General features: G+C 32.8%; 1 protein-coding gene across 1 annotated transcript; it reads right to left on the reverse strand.

Moving 5' to 3' along the window:
* Positions 1 to 12453: 12453 nt before the first annotated feature.
* On the reverse strand, positions 12454 to 13858 carry LOC112743495 (probable glutathione S-transferase). Its single transcript, XM_025792715.3, has 2 exons — positions 13464 to 13858; positions 12454 to 12938 (listed from the first exon to the last, which is right to left on the reverse strand). The coding sequence occupies exons 1-2, from the start codon at positions 13782 to 13784 to the stop codon at positions 12585 to 12587; spliced, it is 675 nt and encodes a 224-aa protein (XP_025648500.1). The 5' UTR covers positions 13785 to 13858; the 3' UTR covers positions 12454 to 12584.
* Positions 13859 to 16285: the final 2427 nt, after the last annotated feature.

A 16285-nucleotide genomic window follows, 5' to 3' on the forward strand; every position in this document is an offset into this window, starting at 1 on the left:
GGATTATATGTCACGTATCCCGTTAAGTCCAGATAATTAGAATTTAGGAGAAATTGTTTCCAAGCTGTTGTTCAAGTAAAGAGCTTTTTCAAGTTATACAAGAACTCAATTAGAAAAAAGGCCATACTTCCGTTCCACCCAAATTCATAAGATAAAGAACGAAAATAATTCTTAAATTATAAATTATTACATGAATTAAAATAGAAAAACAATAGAATCAATCCATACAATAGACAGAGCTCCTAACCTTAACAGTGGAGGTTTAGTTGCTCATAGTTCAGAGTGGAAACTAGGATTCTCTTAAACTGTAAATTGGAATGAGGTGGAATAATCCCCCAAAAGAGAAGTTTCTTTTCTCTTTTATATCTAATCCTGAATTAATTTAAAAATCTATTATCTAAAACTAAAATAATATCTTTTCCTATTTTGAAATAAAAATGAAGTTTAAATCAGAATTAATTAAATAATCAGCGTTTTCTGCATGTGGTGCATGTCACGCGTACGCGTCAGTCACGCGTACGCGTCGATGGTCTTCTTCGCGTGTCACGCGTACGCGTCAGGTACGCGCACGCGTCGCTGTGCAAATCTCCAAATCACGCGCACGCATCAGGTACGCGCACGCGTCGCTCCTCGCTGATCATCTCCTTTAATTCTTGTGTTCCTTCCATTTGTGTAAGCTTCTTCTCCATCCTCTAAGCCATTCCTGCCCTATATAGCCTTCTTCTCTTTTTCTGCGGAAGCTCCATCAAATCCAACCAAATGCTACCTAAAATAAACAAAATTTCACAAGACTCAAAGTAGCATCCATAGTGGCTAAAAGATAATTAATTCTTAATTAAACTCAACAAATTAAATGTAAATTCACTAGAAAAAGATAGGAAAGATGCTCACGCATCATAAACCCTCTATCAGTTATCCTAAAGCGTTGCGCTTTTAATTTTGCAATTTTTGCGTTACCCTTTTTTAAGGCTCCTCGTATTTTATATCCTTCCAATTATTATACGTGTATATTTTATTTTAGAGGTCGTAGCACCTCGCCACCTCTGTTTTACATCCTAGGTGTAAAGCTCTGTGTGATAGGGTGTTACACTTCCTTTCCTGTCTGGTTTAGGAGTTTCTCTTTCCATCCCTATATTTTTAAGGCTACTCCCTCTTCTATCCAAGCCAGAGCTTTATTTTTCAATCTTTTCCAATATGCTGGTAAATCCAAGTACTTCCTTGGATTGTCCCATGTTGACATCCCAAAATTTTTTTAATATTGACCCTCCTTTGTGTTGACACTTGCTATCCAAAGGTTATCCTAGATATTTTCAAATTAATTTTCTACCCAGAAGTTTTTGTGTATTCATTTAGAATAAGAATCAGTTGGTATACCTCCTCCTCTTTTGCTTTTGCAAATATTGTCCGCAAATATAAGATGTGTAATTACCGGTGCTGTAGGAGCTAGTGTTGTTCCTGAGATTCTTCCTTTTGCTTTTGCCTCTTCTATTAAAATTGTGAAGAATCCAGCCACTAAAATGAATAAATACAGTGACAATGGATCGCCTTGCCGAAGCCCTTTTTGAGGAATTATATTTCTAGATAAATTCCCGTTAATTTTGAATTTGTAACTTGCACTTCTTACGCATTCCCTAGTTAATTGTACCCATTTCTCCTGAAATCTGAATGCCAGTAGCATCTTTTCCAAAAAATCACATTCTAATCTGTTGTATGCTTTATTCATGTCTAATTTAATTGCCAAATCATCTAATTTCCTCTTTCCCTTCCTTTTTAGCCTATGAAAAGCTTTCTACACGATAATAATATTATCTTGTATATATCTTTCTCCTATAAACGCACTCTAAATTGAAGAAACTATAGTATTTAGGTACTTCTTCAGCCTTAGAACCATGATCTTTGAGGTTATCTTGTATATGAAGTTATAGCAACTAATTGGTCTTAGTTGATTCAGATTTTCTGGCTGTTTGGTCTTTGGAATGAGTACCACTATTGTTTCTCTAATACCACTTGGCAATTTCTGACTTGCAAAATAATTCTTGATTACTGCAATGACCTCTTTTTCTATCACACTCCAATGCTTTTGAAAGAATAGACCATTTAGCCCATCGGGTCCTGGCGCCTTTAAGCTTCCGAGACTAAAAACTGCTTCTTTAATCCCCTTCTCCGCAACCTCTCCCCTTATCTCTTCATTCATTCGCTGTATCACTCTTTTTGGAATCTTCTTTATATATTCCTCCCATCCTTCCTTCCTGTTGGTACTGAATAATTCTGAAAAATAATTCTCTATCAAATTTTTTTATTTTTATTTTACCACTGATCCAATTTTCAGAACTGTCCTTCAATCTAACAATTTTATTCCTATTCTGCTTTTGTATAATGATAATATTAAAAAAAGAAATATTTTTGTCTCCCCACCTTAGTCATTTCACCCTAAACCTTTGGCCCCAATATTTTTTTTCTTTTTCACAACTGTGCTATTTTCTTTTTTAATTTCATAAAAAGGACTCATGGAGTCAGATTAGCACTGGGTTAGTTATGAATGACCTAACTCCATTTTATCTGCTTAGGGAATAGGGATGTAATAGTGGAGCCCAATAACACGGTCCAAAGTTGGAGTTTTTAAGTTGGGCCTGCATTGGGCGAAATGCTTGGATCTTGAGTATAACCTTAAAGGCGGATTTGTGTGGTTTAAACTTTCTATTAAAGAAAACTGCATATTAGACCTGATTTGTTTTGTTTATATCAGAATAAAGGGTGGCAACATACACCCTACCCGCGAGTACCTAATCCGGTCGGTAGGGTAGGGTGCGGGTAGGATTTTCGTGTGGAAAATTATTATCAAAGTTAGTTCTATTTTAAATTATTATCAAATTATATAATACTGTTGTATTTTTTTGGTAACTCGCGGGTAGGTGACGTTAGGATTTTTGCCAGTAAAGAATTTCATAAAAACAGTCGCGTTGTAGATATAGTCTCTAAACCGACAGAAATCCCTTCGTACAAACGTTTTGGTTGTCACAAGTAACAAACCCCTTAAAATTGATAACCGAGTATTTAAACCTCGGGTCGTCTTCTCAAGGAATTGCAGGGAGGTATGTTCTTATTATTGGTTATGAGTTTATAAATTGGAGAAATTTGGAGTTTGGGCAATGGGCACAGGTATATTGTCAAAGCAATAAAAATAAGTAAATAACTGTAAAATAAAATTTTGGTAAGATATGAGAAATTGAAAGTCCAGACTTAGTTATTCTTATCAACAACAATGAAAGTTGAATCTTAATTCCACTTAGTCAACCTTTACTAAAGTAAAGGAAAGTCAATGGACTAATTAGTTTGATCTTCGAATCCTATTTATTTCCTAAGAAAAGGTTGGGATTATTGAAGCTTAGTTCAATTAGCAAAAATAACAGTTATCAATTATGTTGTTGAGTTGGATAACTTCTGAGTTACTGATTTCTTAACCAAAACCAAAAGGGAAAAGTAAATCTACTGGAATAAAAATATCTTCAGATGGGAAACAGTAATCATGTAAATAAAAAAAAGCAATCATGAATTGAAATACCTCAAATAACATTAATTAAGAAAATTATATGTAACATGGAAGAGTTCATAAATTAAATAAAAATAAAGAACCTGGGATTGAGAGTCACTCCTAAAACTAAGAGAAGTCCTAAATCCTAATCCTAAGAGAGAGGAGAGAACCTCTCTCTCTAAAAACTACATCTACTCCTAAAATTGTGAATGTGAAAGCCTCCTTATGAATGGATGTATTCCCCGACTTTATAGCCTCTAATCTGTGTTTTCTGGGCCGCAAACTGGGTCAGAAATAGCCCAGAATTCGCTGGTCTCGAATTCAACCACGCTGAATTTCTGTCACTGCGATGCGGCCACATGGATCACGCGGTCGCGTCGCTTAGCGTCAGAAAAACTATAGCATATTATATATCAAATCGAAGCTCCGGACGTTAGCTTTCCAGCACAACTGGAACTGCATCGTTTGGACCTCTGTAGCTAAAGTTATAGCCGTTTGAGTGCGAAGAGGTCAGGCTGGACAGCTTAGCAATTTCTCCAACTTCTTGTATTCCTTCCACTTTTGCATGCTTCCTTTCTATCCTCTGAGCCATTCCTGCCCTATAATATCTGAAATCACTTATTAACACACATATCAAGGCATCTAATGGTAATAAGAGAGGATTAATAATAAGCAAATATAAGATCAAAGAAGCATGTTTTCAATCATAGCACAAAATCAGGAAGGAAATATAAAACCATGCAAATATTATGAATAAGTGGGTAAAGAGTTGATAAAATCCACTCAATTGAGCACAAGATAAACCATGAAATAGTGGTTTATCAACCTCCCCACACTTAAACACTAGCATGTCCTCATGCTAAGTTCAAGAGAAGCTATAAAGGTGAAGAGGAGTAGTAGAATGTATGAAATGTAACCTATCTATATGAATGCAACTACATGCAAAGTGTTTCTACCTACTTGGTTAAGAGTAAATACTTTCTCCAAGACAAATACAAACCAATTTCCACTAATTCAAATCATACAATAAAAAGCAAGTAAACTTGTAAGAAGACAGCTCATGAAAGCAGGAAACATAGAATTTAAGCATTGAACCCTCACTGGAAGTGTATATTACTCTAATCTCTCAAGTGTATAGGATAATTCACTTTAGTCTTCTCTAATAATGCTTTCTAAAACTTTGTTCTTCATCTAACCAATTAACAAATATTTAGCATACAAATGCAAACATCATGAGGTCTTTTCAAGGTTGTAATGGGGCTAAGGTAAAGGTAAGGATATATATATGGCTAAGTGAGCTATAATTTGAATCTTTGACTAACCTAAGTTCTCACCTAACATACATACACTCTATATAACTTTAAAATCATACCTAGCTACCCATAATTCCCACTTTTGTATGATTCCCATACTCATGTACCAAATTTTGATATTTCTTTACTTTTGTCACATGTGCATTGATATTTTCATTAACTTAGCATTGGGGTAATTTTGTCCCCTTATTTATTTATTTATATTATATTATATATATATATATATATATATATATATATATATATATATATGTATGTATTTTTTTTCTTTTCTCTTTTTCTCTTTTTTTTAACATAAAAGCAAACATAACTTATCAATGCACATGGATTTTCCATTATTTTTCTATTTTGGTTTTTCATGAGTAGGTTCCTAAATTTCCAATATTCAAATAAATTAGAAACATGATACATTCCCTTATTAACCCATGTTCCCACAGTTTCCCCACACTTAGTTGATGCACAATCTCTATCTTAAGCTAACCAAAGATTCAATTAGGATATTACTTTTGTTTTTCTGCTTAAGGATAGTGATGTAGTAAAATAGAACAGAAGGGGATTAAAAGGCTCAAAGTGGCTAACAAGGGTGATTTAAAGGGTAGGTTTATTTGGGATAAGTGAGCTAATAACAAATAATGGCCTCAATCATATGCAAGCATGTAAATATACTAAATATTGGACATATAGAATGGAACAAAGCTAAGATTGCAATCATAGTGAAGAAAACACACAAGAATAAAAATTTATTGTTAAATAATGTAACCATATAAATAAGCTCAAAATCTCACAGGTTGTGTGTTCTTTGGCTCAAAACCATGTTCCAAATACAACTTCAAACAAGTTTTAATAAAAAAAAAATTTTTAATTTAAATTAGTGAAATTTTTCAAAGATAGGGTCTTAAAAAGAAACTTATTATTTTAACCAAGCAGTAACTAAATGCATAAAATCAAATAAATATGCAAATGCAACAACTAATTTAATGAAGAAAATTAAAACATTGATGTTGAGACAGGGATGTACTAACCCACGGAGATCGGTATCGACCTCCCCACACTTAAAGATTGCACCGTCCTCGGTGCATGCTGAGATGTGCAGGTGGACGGGTTGTTTCAACTGTTGCTTTTCTCTAAGGATTGTGCAGATGGACTTGTCTGTCTCCCCATGTAAACGTCTTCCGGTTCTCTTTCTGGTGGCCATCCTGAAAGAAAAAGGGAAGAAAAAGTAACCCAGTAATAAAGATAAGAAAATAAATGAAGTATGGGTAGGTTAATGCCAAATGATAATGGTCTCATTTACATGGAAGCTTCAACATGTACGTGAGAAAATAATAGAAGCCATGGCATACCAGTGGTGCAGAATATGCAACAATGGGGAAGAGAGTGAGGAAGGAAAGATAATATAAATTAAAAATCAATACAAAAGTAAGACAGGTATAAAAGATTGGCATTGATTTAAATAATATTACCTAACCAGAATAAAACAAGTCATAAGCACCAAGATAATACCAAAAAAGAAATAACAGTTGAATAAGAACATTTGAACACCAATAGTAAAATAATAAATTTAGAAAAATAAAAATATGCAATGAATGAAAGTATGCAAATAAATAAAATAAAATGAGAGGGAAAAAGGATGAGAAGAAGAAAAAGAAAGTGAGAAAGGAGAGAGAAGGAAGAAATTAGGATTAGAAAAGAAAAGATAAGAAAATTGGCACTAATCTGGATAGGTTGTGCGACGCTGGCGACGCGGTCGCGTGGGTGACGCGGTCGCATGGTGCGCGATAAGGTTGGGTGACGCGGACGCGTGGGGCACGCGATCGCGTGACTCGATTTGTGCTAGTGGCGCGAGTGCAGCCTCGCGGTCGCACAACTCTCTGTTCAAAACTTAGTATTGCCAAAATCCAGGGTGACGCGATCGCGTGGTCGACGCGATCGCGCGGGTGGCCTTATTTCCAATATGATGCGGACGCGTGAGTGACGCGTTCGCGTGGCATGGCTTGTGTTGCTAGCACGGGTCCAGCCCAATTCCAGCTCAACTTTCGGGCATACACCCTTGTTATGTCGATTTACAAGGCCACGCGGTCGCGTGGGTGACGCGGACGCGTGGGGGAGCTATTTTGCAAATGACGCGGCCGCGTCAGCGACGCGGTCGCGTGGGACGATTTGTGCCATTGGCATGCCTCCAGCCCTACTCCTGCGTAACTCTCTATTCAATTTCTTTTCCTCCTAACGCACTGGTGACGCGGACGCGTCAGCGACGCTGCCGCGTCACGTGCTTGCTTTTTTTTTTTAATCTGAAAAGAAAATTCAGAATGCAGTGTTAATATGAATGTGATGCAAAACTCCAGGTTCTATAAAATAAAATAAAACTTGAAAACAAATAAAACTAAATAAAATTAAAATTGAGAAAGGAATGATTATACCATGGTGGGTTGTCTCCCACCTAGCACTTTTAGTTAAAGTCCTTAAGTTGGACATTTGGTGAGCTCTCTGTTATGGTAGTTTGTGCTTGAACTCATCCAGGAATCTCCACCAATGTTTGTAATTCCAGTAGCCTCCGGGATCCCAAATCTTGTTTCTACACCCGTCTTCAAGTTGATTATCATGATTCCGTCCGGGTGGTTCAGCCTTAGAATTCTCACTGAAGCGTCCAACCAACTTCCTAGACCCATTCAGTTGAGCTTTGCACCAACCTTTGCGTTTAAACTTAAATCTTCCAACCATAATGAACCTTGCAGGACAATTCTTATCACTGACCATCTTCCTCTTACTCATTATGCCACAAAGAGCTCTAAGTTGACCATCCGTCTCCAGTGGCCCATATTCAAGTGGAATTAGAAAGCTAAGAGATATGAATTTTACCCACTTGAATGTTGTGAAGGATGATGGCAACTTAGGGGAAGGTATTTTTAGTGAAATTGCAAGCTCCACTCCCCTGTGCTCCTCTCTGAAAACTTCCACCTCTTTGCAAGCTTCTTTAATATTAACCTCTTCCTCTTAGTAGCTTTCTTCCAATTCAATCTCTTTTTCATTGCTCACCAAGGGCATGGAGGGAGGCTCTGTGACTGGACTTTCCAATGGAGGTACAGCATCTCTTAAGTCTGCAACCACTTTTTTCTTTTTAATAATTGCTGCTTTGTCCAGTTGTTTAAGTATAAAATTGTACTCATCCTCGATGAATTTCTTTCCATGACAACTCCTTTCAACTACTCTTTCATCTTCAAGGGTCTCCTCTAGCTCTTTATGAAGTATGGATTCGCGAAGATGATTCCTTCTTTCCTGTTCCATATCAATAGCATAATTGGGATCATCTTGCTCTTGGATTGATGGATGTGGGTGCTCTTCCATGGAGGGTAGTGATGGGATGAAAAAATCATTATGTGGTTGAAAAGGAAGTGTACTAGAGCTTGAGGGTTGAATATTGGAGGTAGAGGGTTGGTTCATGCGGGATATAAGATTTTGGAGTGTAGAGGTGAGACTAATGATGTTAGAGATGAGTGTATTGTTATCCAATGGAGGTTGGGGTGGATCTATGTATGGCTCATTCGGTTCATAGGGTGGTTGGTATGGTGGATGTGGGTTAGGGTTATATGGAGGTGAATGGCGGAAAGGGGCTTGTGAGTTTGGTGGTTCAAAGTCATATTGAGGAAAGGGTTCATAGGCATATGGAGGTGGTTGTTGATAGTCCATTGGAGGTGGTTGTTGCCATGAGGGTTGATCAAATCCTTGTGGCTCCTCCCATCTTTGATTGTTCCAACCTTGATGCCTGTTCTCATTGTAATTTCTTCTTCCTGCAACATAATTGTAACCAGACTCATAGCCAAAGGGGTGAGAGTTCATAGTAGTAAATAAAAATTAAAAAAAATAAAAGCAATTTTTTTAAATTAAAAGGTTATTTAAATTTTGAATTTAAAAATTAAATTTTGAAATTTGAAAATTAAATTTTTGAAATTTAAAATTTGAATTTTGAAATTTGAAAATTTTTAAATTTGAATTTTGAAAATTTTTAAGTTTGCATTTTGAAATTTGATTTTTTTAAATTTTGAATTTTTGAATTCAATAAGGAAAGAGAAAAACAATAAAATGACAACAAACTTAAAAATTTTTAGATCAAAACGAAGAAAACAACTAAGAACAACTTGAAGGTCAAGATGAACACGAAGAACAACTTGAAGATCAAGATGAACACCGAGAAATTTTTTTTTTTTGAAAAATTTTTTTTATAATTAAATAAAAACCAATAACCTCTTAATTTATGAAAAAATCAAAAATAAAAACAAAAATAAAAATAAATAAACAAATAAAAAGCAAATATTTACAATAACCAATAATAAGGCACACGTTTGCAATTCCCCGGCAACGGTGCCATTTTGACGTTAGGATTTTTGCCAGTAAAGAATTTCATAAAAATAGTCGCGTTGTAGATATAGTCTCTAAACCGACAGAAATCCCTTCGTACAAACGTTTTGGTTGTCACAAGTAACAAATCTCTTAAAATTGATAACCGAGTATTTAAACCTCGGATCGTCTTCTCAAGAAATTGCAGGGAGGTATGTTCTTATTATTGGTTATGAGTTTGTAAATTGGGGAAATTTGGAGTTTGGGCAATGGGCACAGGTATATTGTCAAAGCAATAAAAATAAGTAAATAACTGTAAAACAAACTTTTGGCAAGATATGAGAAATTGGAAGTCCAGACTTGTTATTCTTATCAACAACAATGAAAGTTGAATCTTAATTCCACTTAGTCAACCTTTACTAAAGTAAAGGAAAGTCAAGGGACTAATTAGTTTGATCTTCGAATCCTATTTATTTCCTAAGAAAAGGTTGGGATTATTGAAGCTCAGTTCAATTAGCAAAGATAACAGTTATCAATTATGTTGTTGAGTTGGATAACTTCTGAGTTACTGATTTCTTAACCAAAACTAAAAGGAGAAAAGTAAATCTACTGGAATAAAAATATCTTCAGATGGGAAACAGTAATCATGTAAATAAAAGAAAGCAATCATGAATTGAAATACCTCAAATAACATTAATTAAGAAAATTATATGTAACATGGAAGAGTTCATAAATTAAATAAAAATAAAGAACCTGGGATTGAGAGTCACTCCTAAAACTAAGAGAAGTCCTAAATCCTAATCCTAAGAGAGAGGAGAGAACCTCTCTCTCTAAAAACTACATCTACTCCTAAAATTGTGAATGTGAAAGTCTCCTTATGAATGGATGCATTCCCCCACTTTATAGCCTCTAATCTGTGTTTTCTGGGCCGCAAACTGGGTCAGAAATAGCCCAGAATTCGCTGGTCTCGAATTCAACCACGCTGGATTTCCGTCACTGCGACGCGGCCACATGGATCACGTGATCGCTTCGCCTAGCGTCAGGAAAACTATAGCATATTATATATCAAATCGAAGCTCCGAACGTTTGCTTTCCAACGCAACTGAAACTGCATCGTTTGGACCTCTGTAGCTAGGGGTGGCAAAACGGGTCGAGCCCGTCGGGCCGATCCGCTAAACCCGCTAAAAAAGGCGGGTCGGGCTAGGATTTAAAGCCCGCTAAATTAAAAAAGCCCGCCAGACCCGCACCGCTAAATTGGCGGGTTTTGGCAAGGCGGGGCTGGCCGGTCCGCCGGGCCGAAGATTTTTATTTTTCTTTTTTTTTTTATTAAATAAAAGTGTGATTATTATTATAAAATTAATAATTATAGAATTTTTAAACACTTTTTTTCATTTTTTGTTTTTATTCTTCTTTTAGTTATTAACTTTATTTATTTTATTTTATAATTTTGTATATATGCTCAAATTATGTGACTTATTTTTTAAAATAAAGATGATTCTATTGACAAATATTATTTTGAACAATTTTATTGCAGTTAAAAATTAAAAAAAAATAGTAAAAAATTATATTATAATTTGACTATTTTTTATTTGTATTTGATTTTTTAATTATTATTTTTTTTGTTAATTTTAATGAATTTTATTTAAAAAAAAAGAAGCGGGCTAGCCCGCCAACCCGCCAATCCGCCATAAAGCGGGGCGGACTAGCATTTTGAACCCATTTTAGTTGGCGGGGCGGGCTGATCCGCCCCGTTTATAGGGCGGGTCTAGGCGGGGTGGGGCGGGATGGGGCGGGCCGGCCCGCTTTGCCACCCCTATCTGTAGCTAAAGTTATAGCCGTTTGAGTGCGAAGAGGTCAGGCTGGACAGCTTAGCAATTTCTCCAACTTCTTGTATTCCTTCCACTTTTGCATGCTTCCTTTCTATCCTCTGAGCCATTCCTGCCTATAATATCTGAAATCACCTATTAACACACATATCAAGGCATCTAATGGTAATAAGAGAGGATTAATAATAAGCAAATATAAGATTAAAGAAGCATGTTTTCAATCATAGCACAAAATCAGGAAGGAAATATAAAACCATGCAAGTATTATGAATAAGTGGATAAAGAGTTGATAAAATCCACTCAATTGAGTACAAGATAAACCATGAAATAGTGGTTTATCAGTAGGATCGGGTACTCGCAGCTTAAGAACAGGTAGAATTAGAGTTGGAATATTCTCAATCACCAGATAGAATAGGGTTGAGTTTATATAAAAATCTCAACTCTCGGATAGGATTAGGGTTGGATCCAAGTCCTACTTTATCCTACCCTACCCATTACTACTCATATGTTAGAACACTATCATCAATTAAATTTCAGTTTAATCTCAAAGAGCACGACCGAAAAGAAAGCTCAAAGAGAAATAATAGCCAAATTACATCACATGCACCTATACATTAAGGTTTTGAAATGCAATATTGTATTATGATGATGAAAAATGAAAATTGTGAAAAAGAAACAAGGATTTGATTTCGGTCCACTGAGTTTATTTGAGACCGAGTGTTGCACATAGGTGTAATGAGAATATAACATCCTTTATTGTTTTTATGTATGCACCTTAGATCAAATTTTGTTGTAATTGCTCCCTGACCCACTTGAAATTTTCTTTCTGTTTACGAATTTCCCCATCAAAATCATTTGTGCTTGTTTGTTGCCCTGAATTTTGGGGACTCCTTGTTCAGTCACTAACAACAACGTAGACAAAAATCTCACGCTGTTGATAACTCACTGAGACTATAACAAATAATTTGCATTGACGGGAAAAGGATTTTAAGCTTGTTTGGACGTGCTTTTAAGAAAATATCTTTTTTCGACTTATTTTTTTTAGAGGATCTTATCTAAAAATAAAAGTAATTTTATATTTGGATATCTCATACAAAAAGATCTTTTTATTTATCAATTATGTTTTGATATAACAATATAAAAGTACTTTTTTGTTTATTTATTACATGAAAAACATCTTTTTTTAAAGAAAAAAAATCTTTTAAAAAAAGATGTAAATTACAGCTTTTCAAAAAAGATGTTTTTTATTTATTTTTTTAGTACTTTTATTTTTACTATTAAAAATTTGCCGAATGCGCTCAAAAATAAAAAAAAAAATTTATTAAAAAAAAAATTTTTTTTATTAAAATAATGGCGCCCAAACGAGCACTTCTATTGAAGTGGTGTTAGGACCAATTGCTGATTCAGTTCCTCTTTATGATCAAGCAAAGTGCAATTTATACAAGAGTTGCTTGATCCAACGTTCCTAGTAATGCACTACTTCGAAATATCCTAGATTACAATAGATGTTCCGAAATAACAGAAAAAAGTTCATATAATTTTCTTCAAAGACTTAGAATTTTACTACATATTATTAGTTTACTTCGAAGCAATTAGATTATCATAGCGAGCTTTGAAGAAGGCAAATAGTGGGTCTCTAGGAGGCATAGTTTCTTTGACAATTGGATGGTTGAGAAATTCTTGGCTCCAATTATAAAGTTTGGGAAATTTCTCATTGGTCAACAATTGCAGTCCTCCAATGTCTTGAATCAGAGGGACCCAAAATGCAATATAAACAGCAGCAATGTCCACAAACGCAATCTCCTCTCCTCCGAAAAACTTTCCCTTCAGCTCATCCTCAAGAAACTTCAGTGCCTCATCTGATTCTCTAATATTCTTCTCACGTTCTTTCTCATCATTTGTAAAAACAGATGTCCATGATGCAAGCAAAACCTGATTTTACAAATTTAAAATATTTATTAGTCTTTTTTTAACTCTTAATTAGGAGCATCGCTAATAGCCATCATTCATATTAACATATATTTCAATTTTGTAAAAATAAATAAAGTTATTTAAAAGAATTGTTGAAACAATTCAGAGATATACCTCAAGTATTTTTTTTTATCGAAAAATTATTTTATGGCATTGTATCAGAAATTTTATAACTGAAAAGTCTTATCCTTGTTATTCTTAAAAAAACAAAAGAATAGTAGAAAGTAAATAGAAGAGATAAAAGAAGCCTATGTCGTAAACCCAAAAAAAATTTACGTCAAGAGTATATTAAAAGACATTATGATTTATTTGTAACTTGCTCTGAGTTTAAATTTTTGGAAGAGGTAATATCTTAACCGAAACCTACTAAAACTACCAAAAGTTACAAGAATTCCAAAAAACTGGTAAATCATAATTGTGGTCAAGGATTGGATCTAAAAGAACCACATTGGAGGGGAAAAAATTGGAGATTTGGATTGGAGTTACCTTGTCATCTATGAACTTGGCCCAGAAACGAGCCATTGCTCTCTGGTAAGGTTCAGAAGGCAAGAAAGGATTAACTTTCCAAGTGTCATCGATGTACTCAAGAATCACAAGGGACTCACTTATGGGTCTCTCGTTATGAACAAGCACAGGTACCTTCTTGTGAATTGGATTATATTTTAGGAGCTCTTCACTCTTGTTCTCAAGATCTTGCTCCACAAATTTGTATTCAACTCCCTTCAAATTGAGACCAAGCTGCACCCTGCAAACAAATGTGCTTGCGGCAACCCCCAAGAGCTTCACTTCTTCTCCATTTGCAGCCATGGATTATAGCTAGGTAATATATTTAGAGTTGATGATGTATGTTTGATTTCTAGTAAGGTATTGTGTGTTTTCTTTTATAAAGTGAAGAAAAAATAGTCATAAGGGGAAAATGGAGGATAAAAAAGTATTGATGACACGTATTACTTTCGATAGAATTTAAAATTCATTCCTTTTTATATTTTAATAAACTGTTTTACTGTTGAAACTTTTAATAATAATTATTAATTGATGTACAAATTAGATAAAAGATGAATCATGAGAATACTTAATTATTAATTCGGTGATTATATATGAAATGATGTAAGAGATTACATCGACCAGAATATAGTAGGTAATAATGGAGTTGACTGGTATTTAACGGATTAATTATCTTTCAGTGATATAATTATTCAAATTTTAAGAAAAATAATATTATAAATTTATAATACATTATCAGAATTATCACCAAAAAAATTATTATCAAAATTTTTATAAAAAAAATTAGAATTCAATCTTTATTAATTTAAAAAAAAATAGTATAAGATAAATAAAAAATATTAAAAAATTTATATAACTCTAAAAAAAATTATTATATAAAATATATTAAATATATAACTATTTGTATATCTTCTCTTATCAATTTAACTAAAAAAAAATTGATATCATAATAATTTTTTTAAGTCACTCATCTCATTAATTAAAGTTTACGTAAGATGTCATAATGATATCATAACGTTTATATTTATTTTATGTTTGAGTTAATTCTAGTTGATATTTTTTGAGTAATTACATGGCTAATAAATATTTACACGTATATTTATAAATATTTTACATACAAAAATATATAATTTGTATCTGTTATATTTATCGAAATTTATATATATATAAATTAATATAATTTATATTTATATTTTTTAAAATTTACACATATAAATTAATAATATTTATTTATTAAAAATAATTTAATATTTATATTAATCAAATAATAATACAAAATATTAAAAATTATTGACCCAATTTTTTTAACCTTTTCTCACTGAAAGTATTAATTAGTTTTGGAATATTTTCCTATAACATTTGCTATCGGATTTAATTACACTGTTTTACTATAGATATTATAACTTTAGATTAAGAAAATTTATTTATTTGCATAAATCCCCCTTAAAACATCTTTGTTGAGGATCTTCTCCATTATGAAAAGCCTATTACACCCTTATGTTTCATTATATATTTTATATGAGTTGATAATATTTATTATACATGTAATATAATTGCATATAGAATATATTAGCATATAAAATATATATTAAAAATAAAAAATAATAATATATTTATGAATATTTTTAAAATAAATAAAAAATATTTTATTTATTAAAATATATAATTTGTAGTATTTTTACGAAAATCCATCATATCTCTTATTTATAGCATAAATGAATAAAAATACATGACATGGTCATATCACATTTATATACGTAATGTGTAACGGTCTTATTTCGTTTATAGTATAAACGAAATACATGTATTCTTATTTTACTTATACTGTAAACGAGATAAGCGAGGATACGACCTATATATAGAATTTATTTACAGCACCCTTTGGGAAGTAATTTTATCTATTTCTTAAACTTTTCTCCAACTTCTACCATTTTTTAATCATATTATCAAATTACTCGACTATTAAGGCGCGCGCAGATGCATGTCATGCGGACATCAACCGACTGAATGTAATATGGCACATTGATGAGACAGTCGACTTTGAGGTTAGTTTTTTTTTTTTATACTAGAACATGTATGTGTAGTCATAATTAAGGTACTTTTATAGAACTAGTATACAATATATGTTAGGTAGATGAATGCATTATTAGCAAGGGTTAACTCGCAGAGTATGATTTTAGAAATTAGTGAATTAATTTGTTAGATAAATGTTAATTTAATTTTGTTTTTATTTAAATTAAGTTATTAATTAGATGTTTATTAATTTAGTTATTAATTATTTAAGTAAGTGTTTTTATTTGAATTAATATATTAACTCGAGGTTTATTAATTTAATGATTAATTATTTAAGTAAATATTTTTATTTAAGTTAATTTATTAAGTAGATGTTTATTAATATAGTGATTAATTATTTAAGTAAATGTCTTTATTTAAATTAATATATTAATTCATTGTTTATTAATTTAGTTAATAATTGTTTAAGTAAATATTTTTATTTAAATTAATTTATTAAGTAAATATTTCGAGTTTTTTGTTAAATTAATTTACTTATAAGTTAAATTATTATGTTAACGTTTATATGTTTATTAATTTTGTTAACTTTGATAGCGTTATAGCTTTATAGATTTTTTATCCAGGTGTTTTTTATTAGAGGCCTCGGCTGCTTTTCTCGAGGTGAGTAAGTCATACACTTACACCACTGGACATCATTGTCTCCTACTTGAGGGAGGTTGGCTTCTGCGACACGCTGCCACTCAGGAATTTCGTGTTTGACAACTTCTTGAACATGGCATTTGTAGAGTGAT

This window comes from Arachis hypogaea, chromosome 14 (assembly GCF_003086295.3).
Source record: "Arachis hypogaea cultivar Tifrunner chromosome 14, arahy.Tifrunner.gnm2.J5K5, whole genome shotgun sequence".
NCBI lineage: Eukaryota > Viridiplantae > Streptophyta > Magnoliopsida > Fabales > Fabaceae > Arachis > Arachis hypogaea.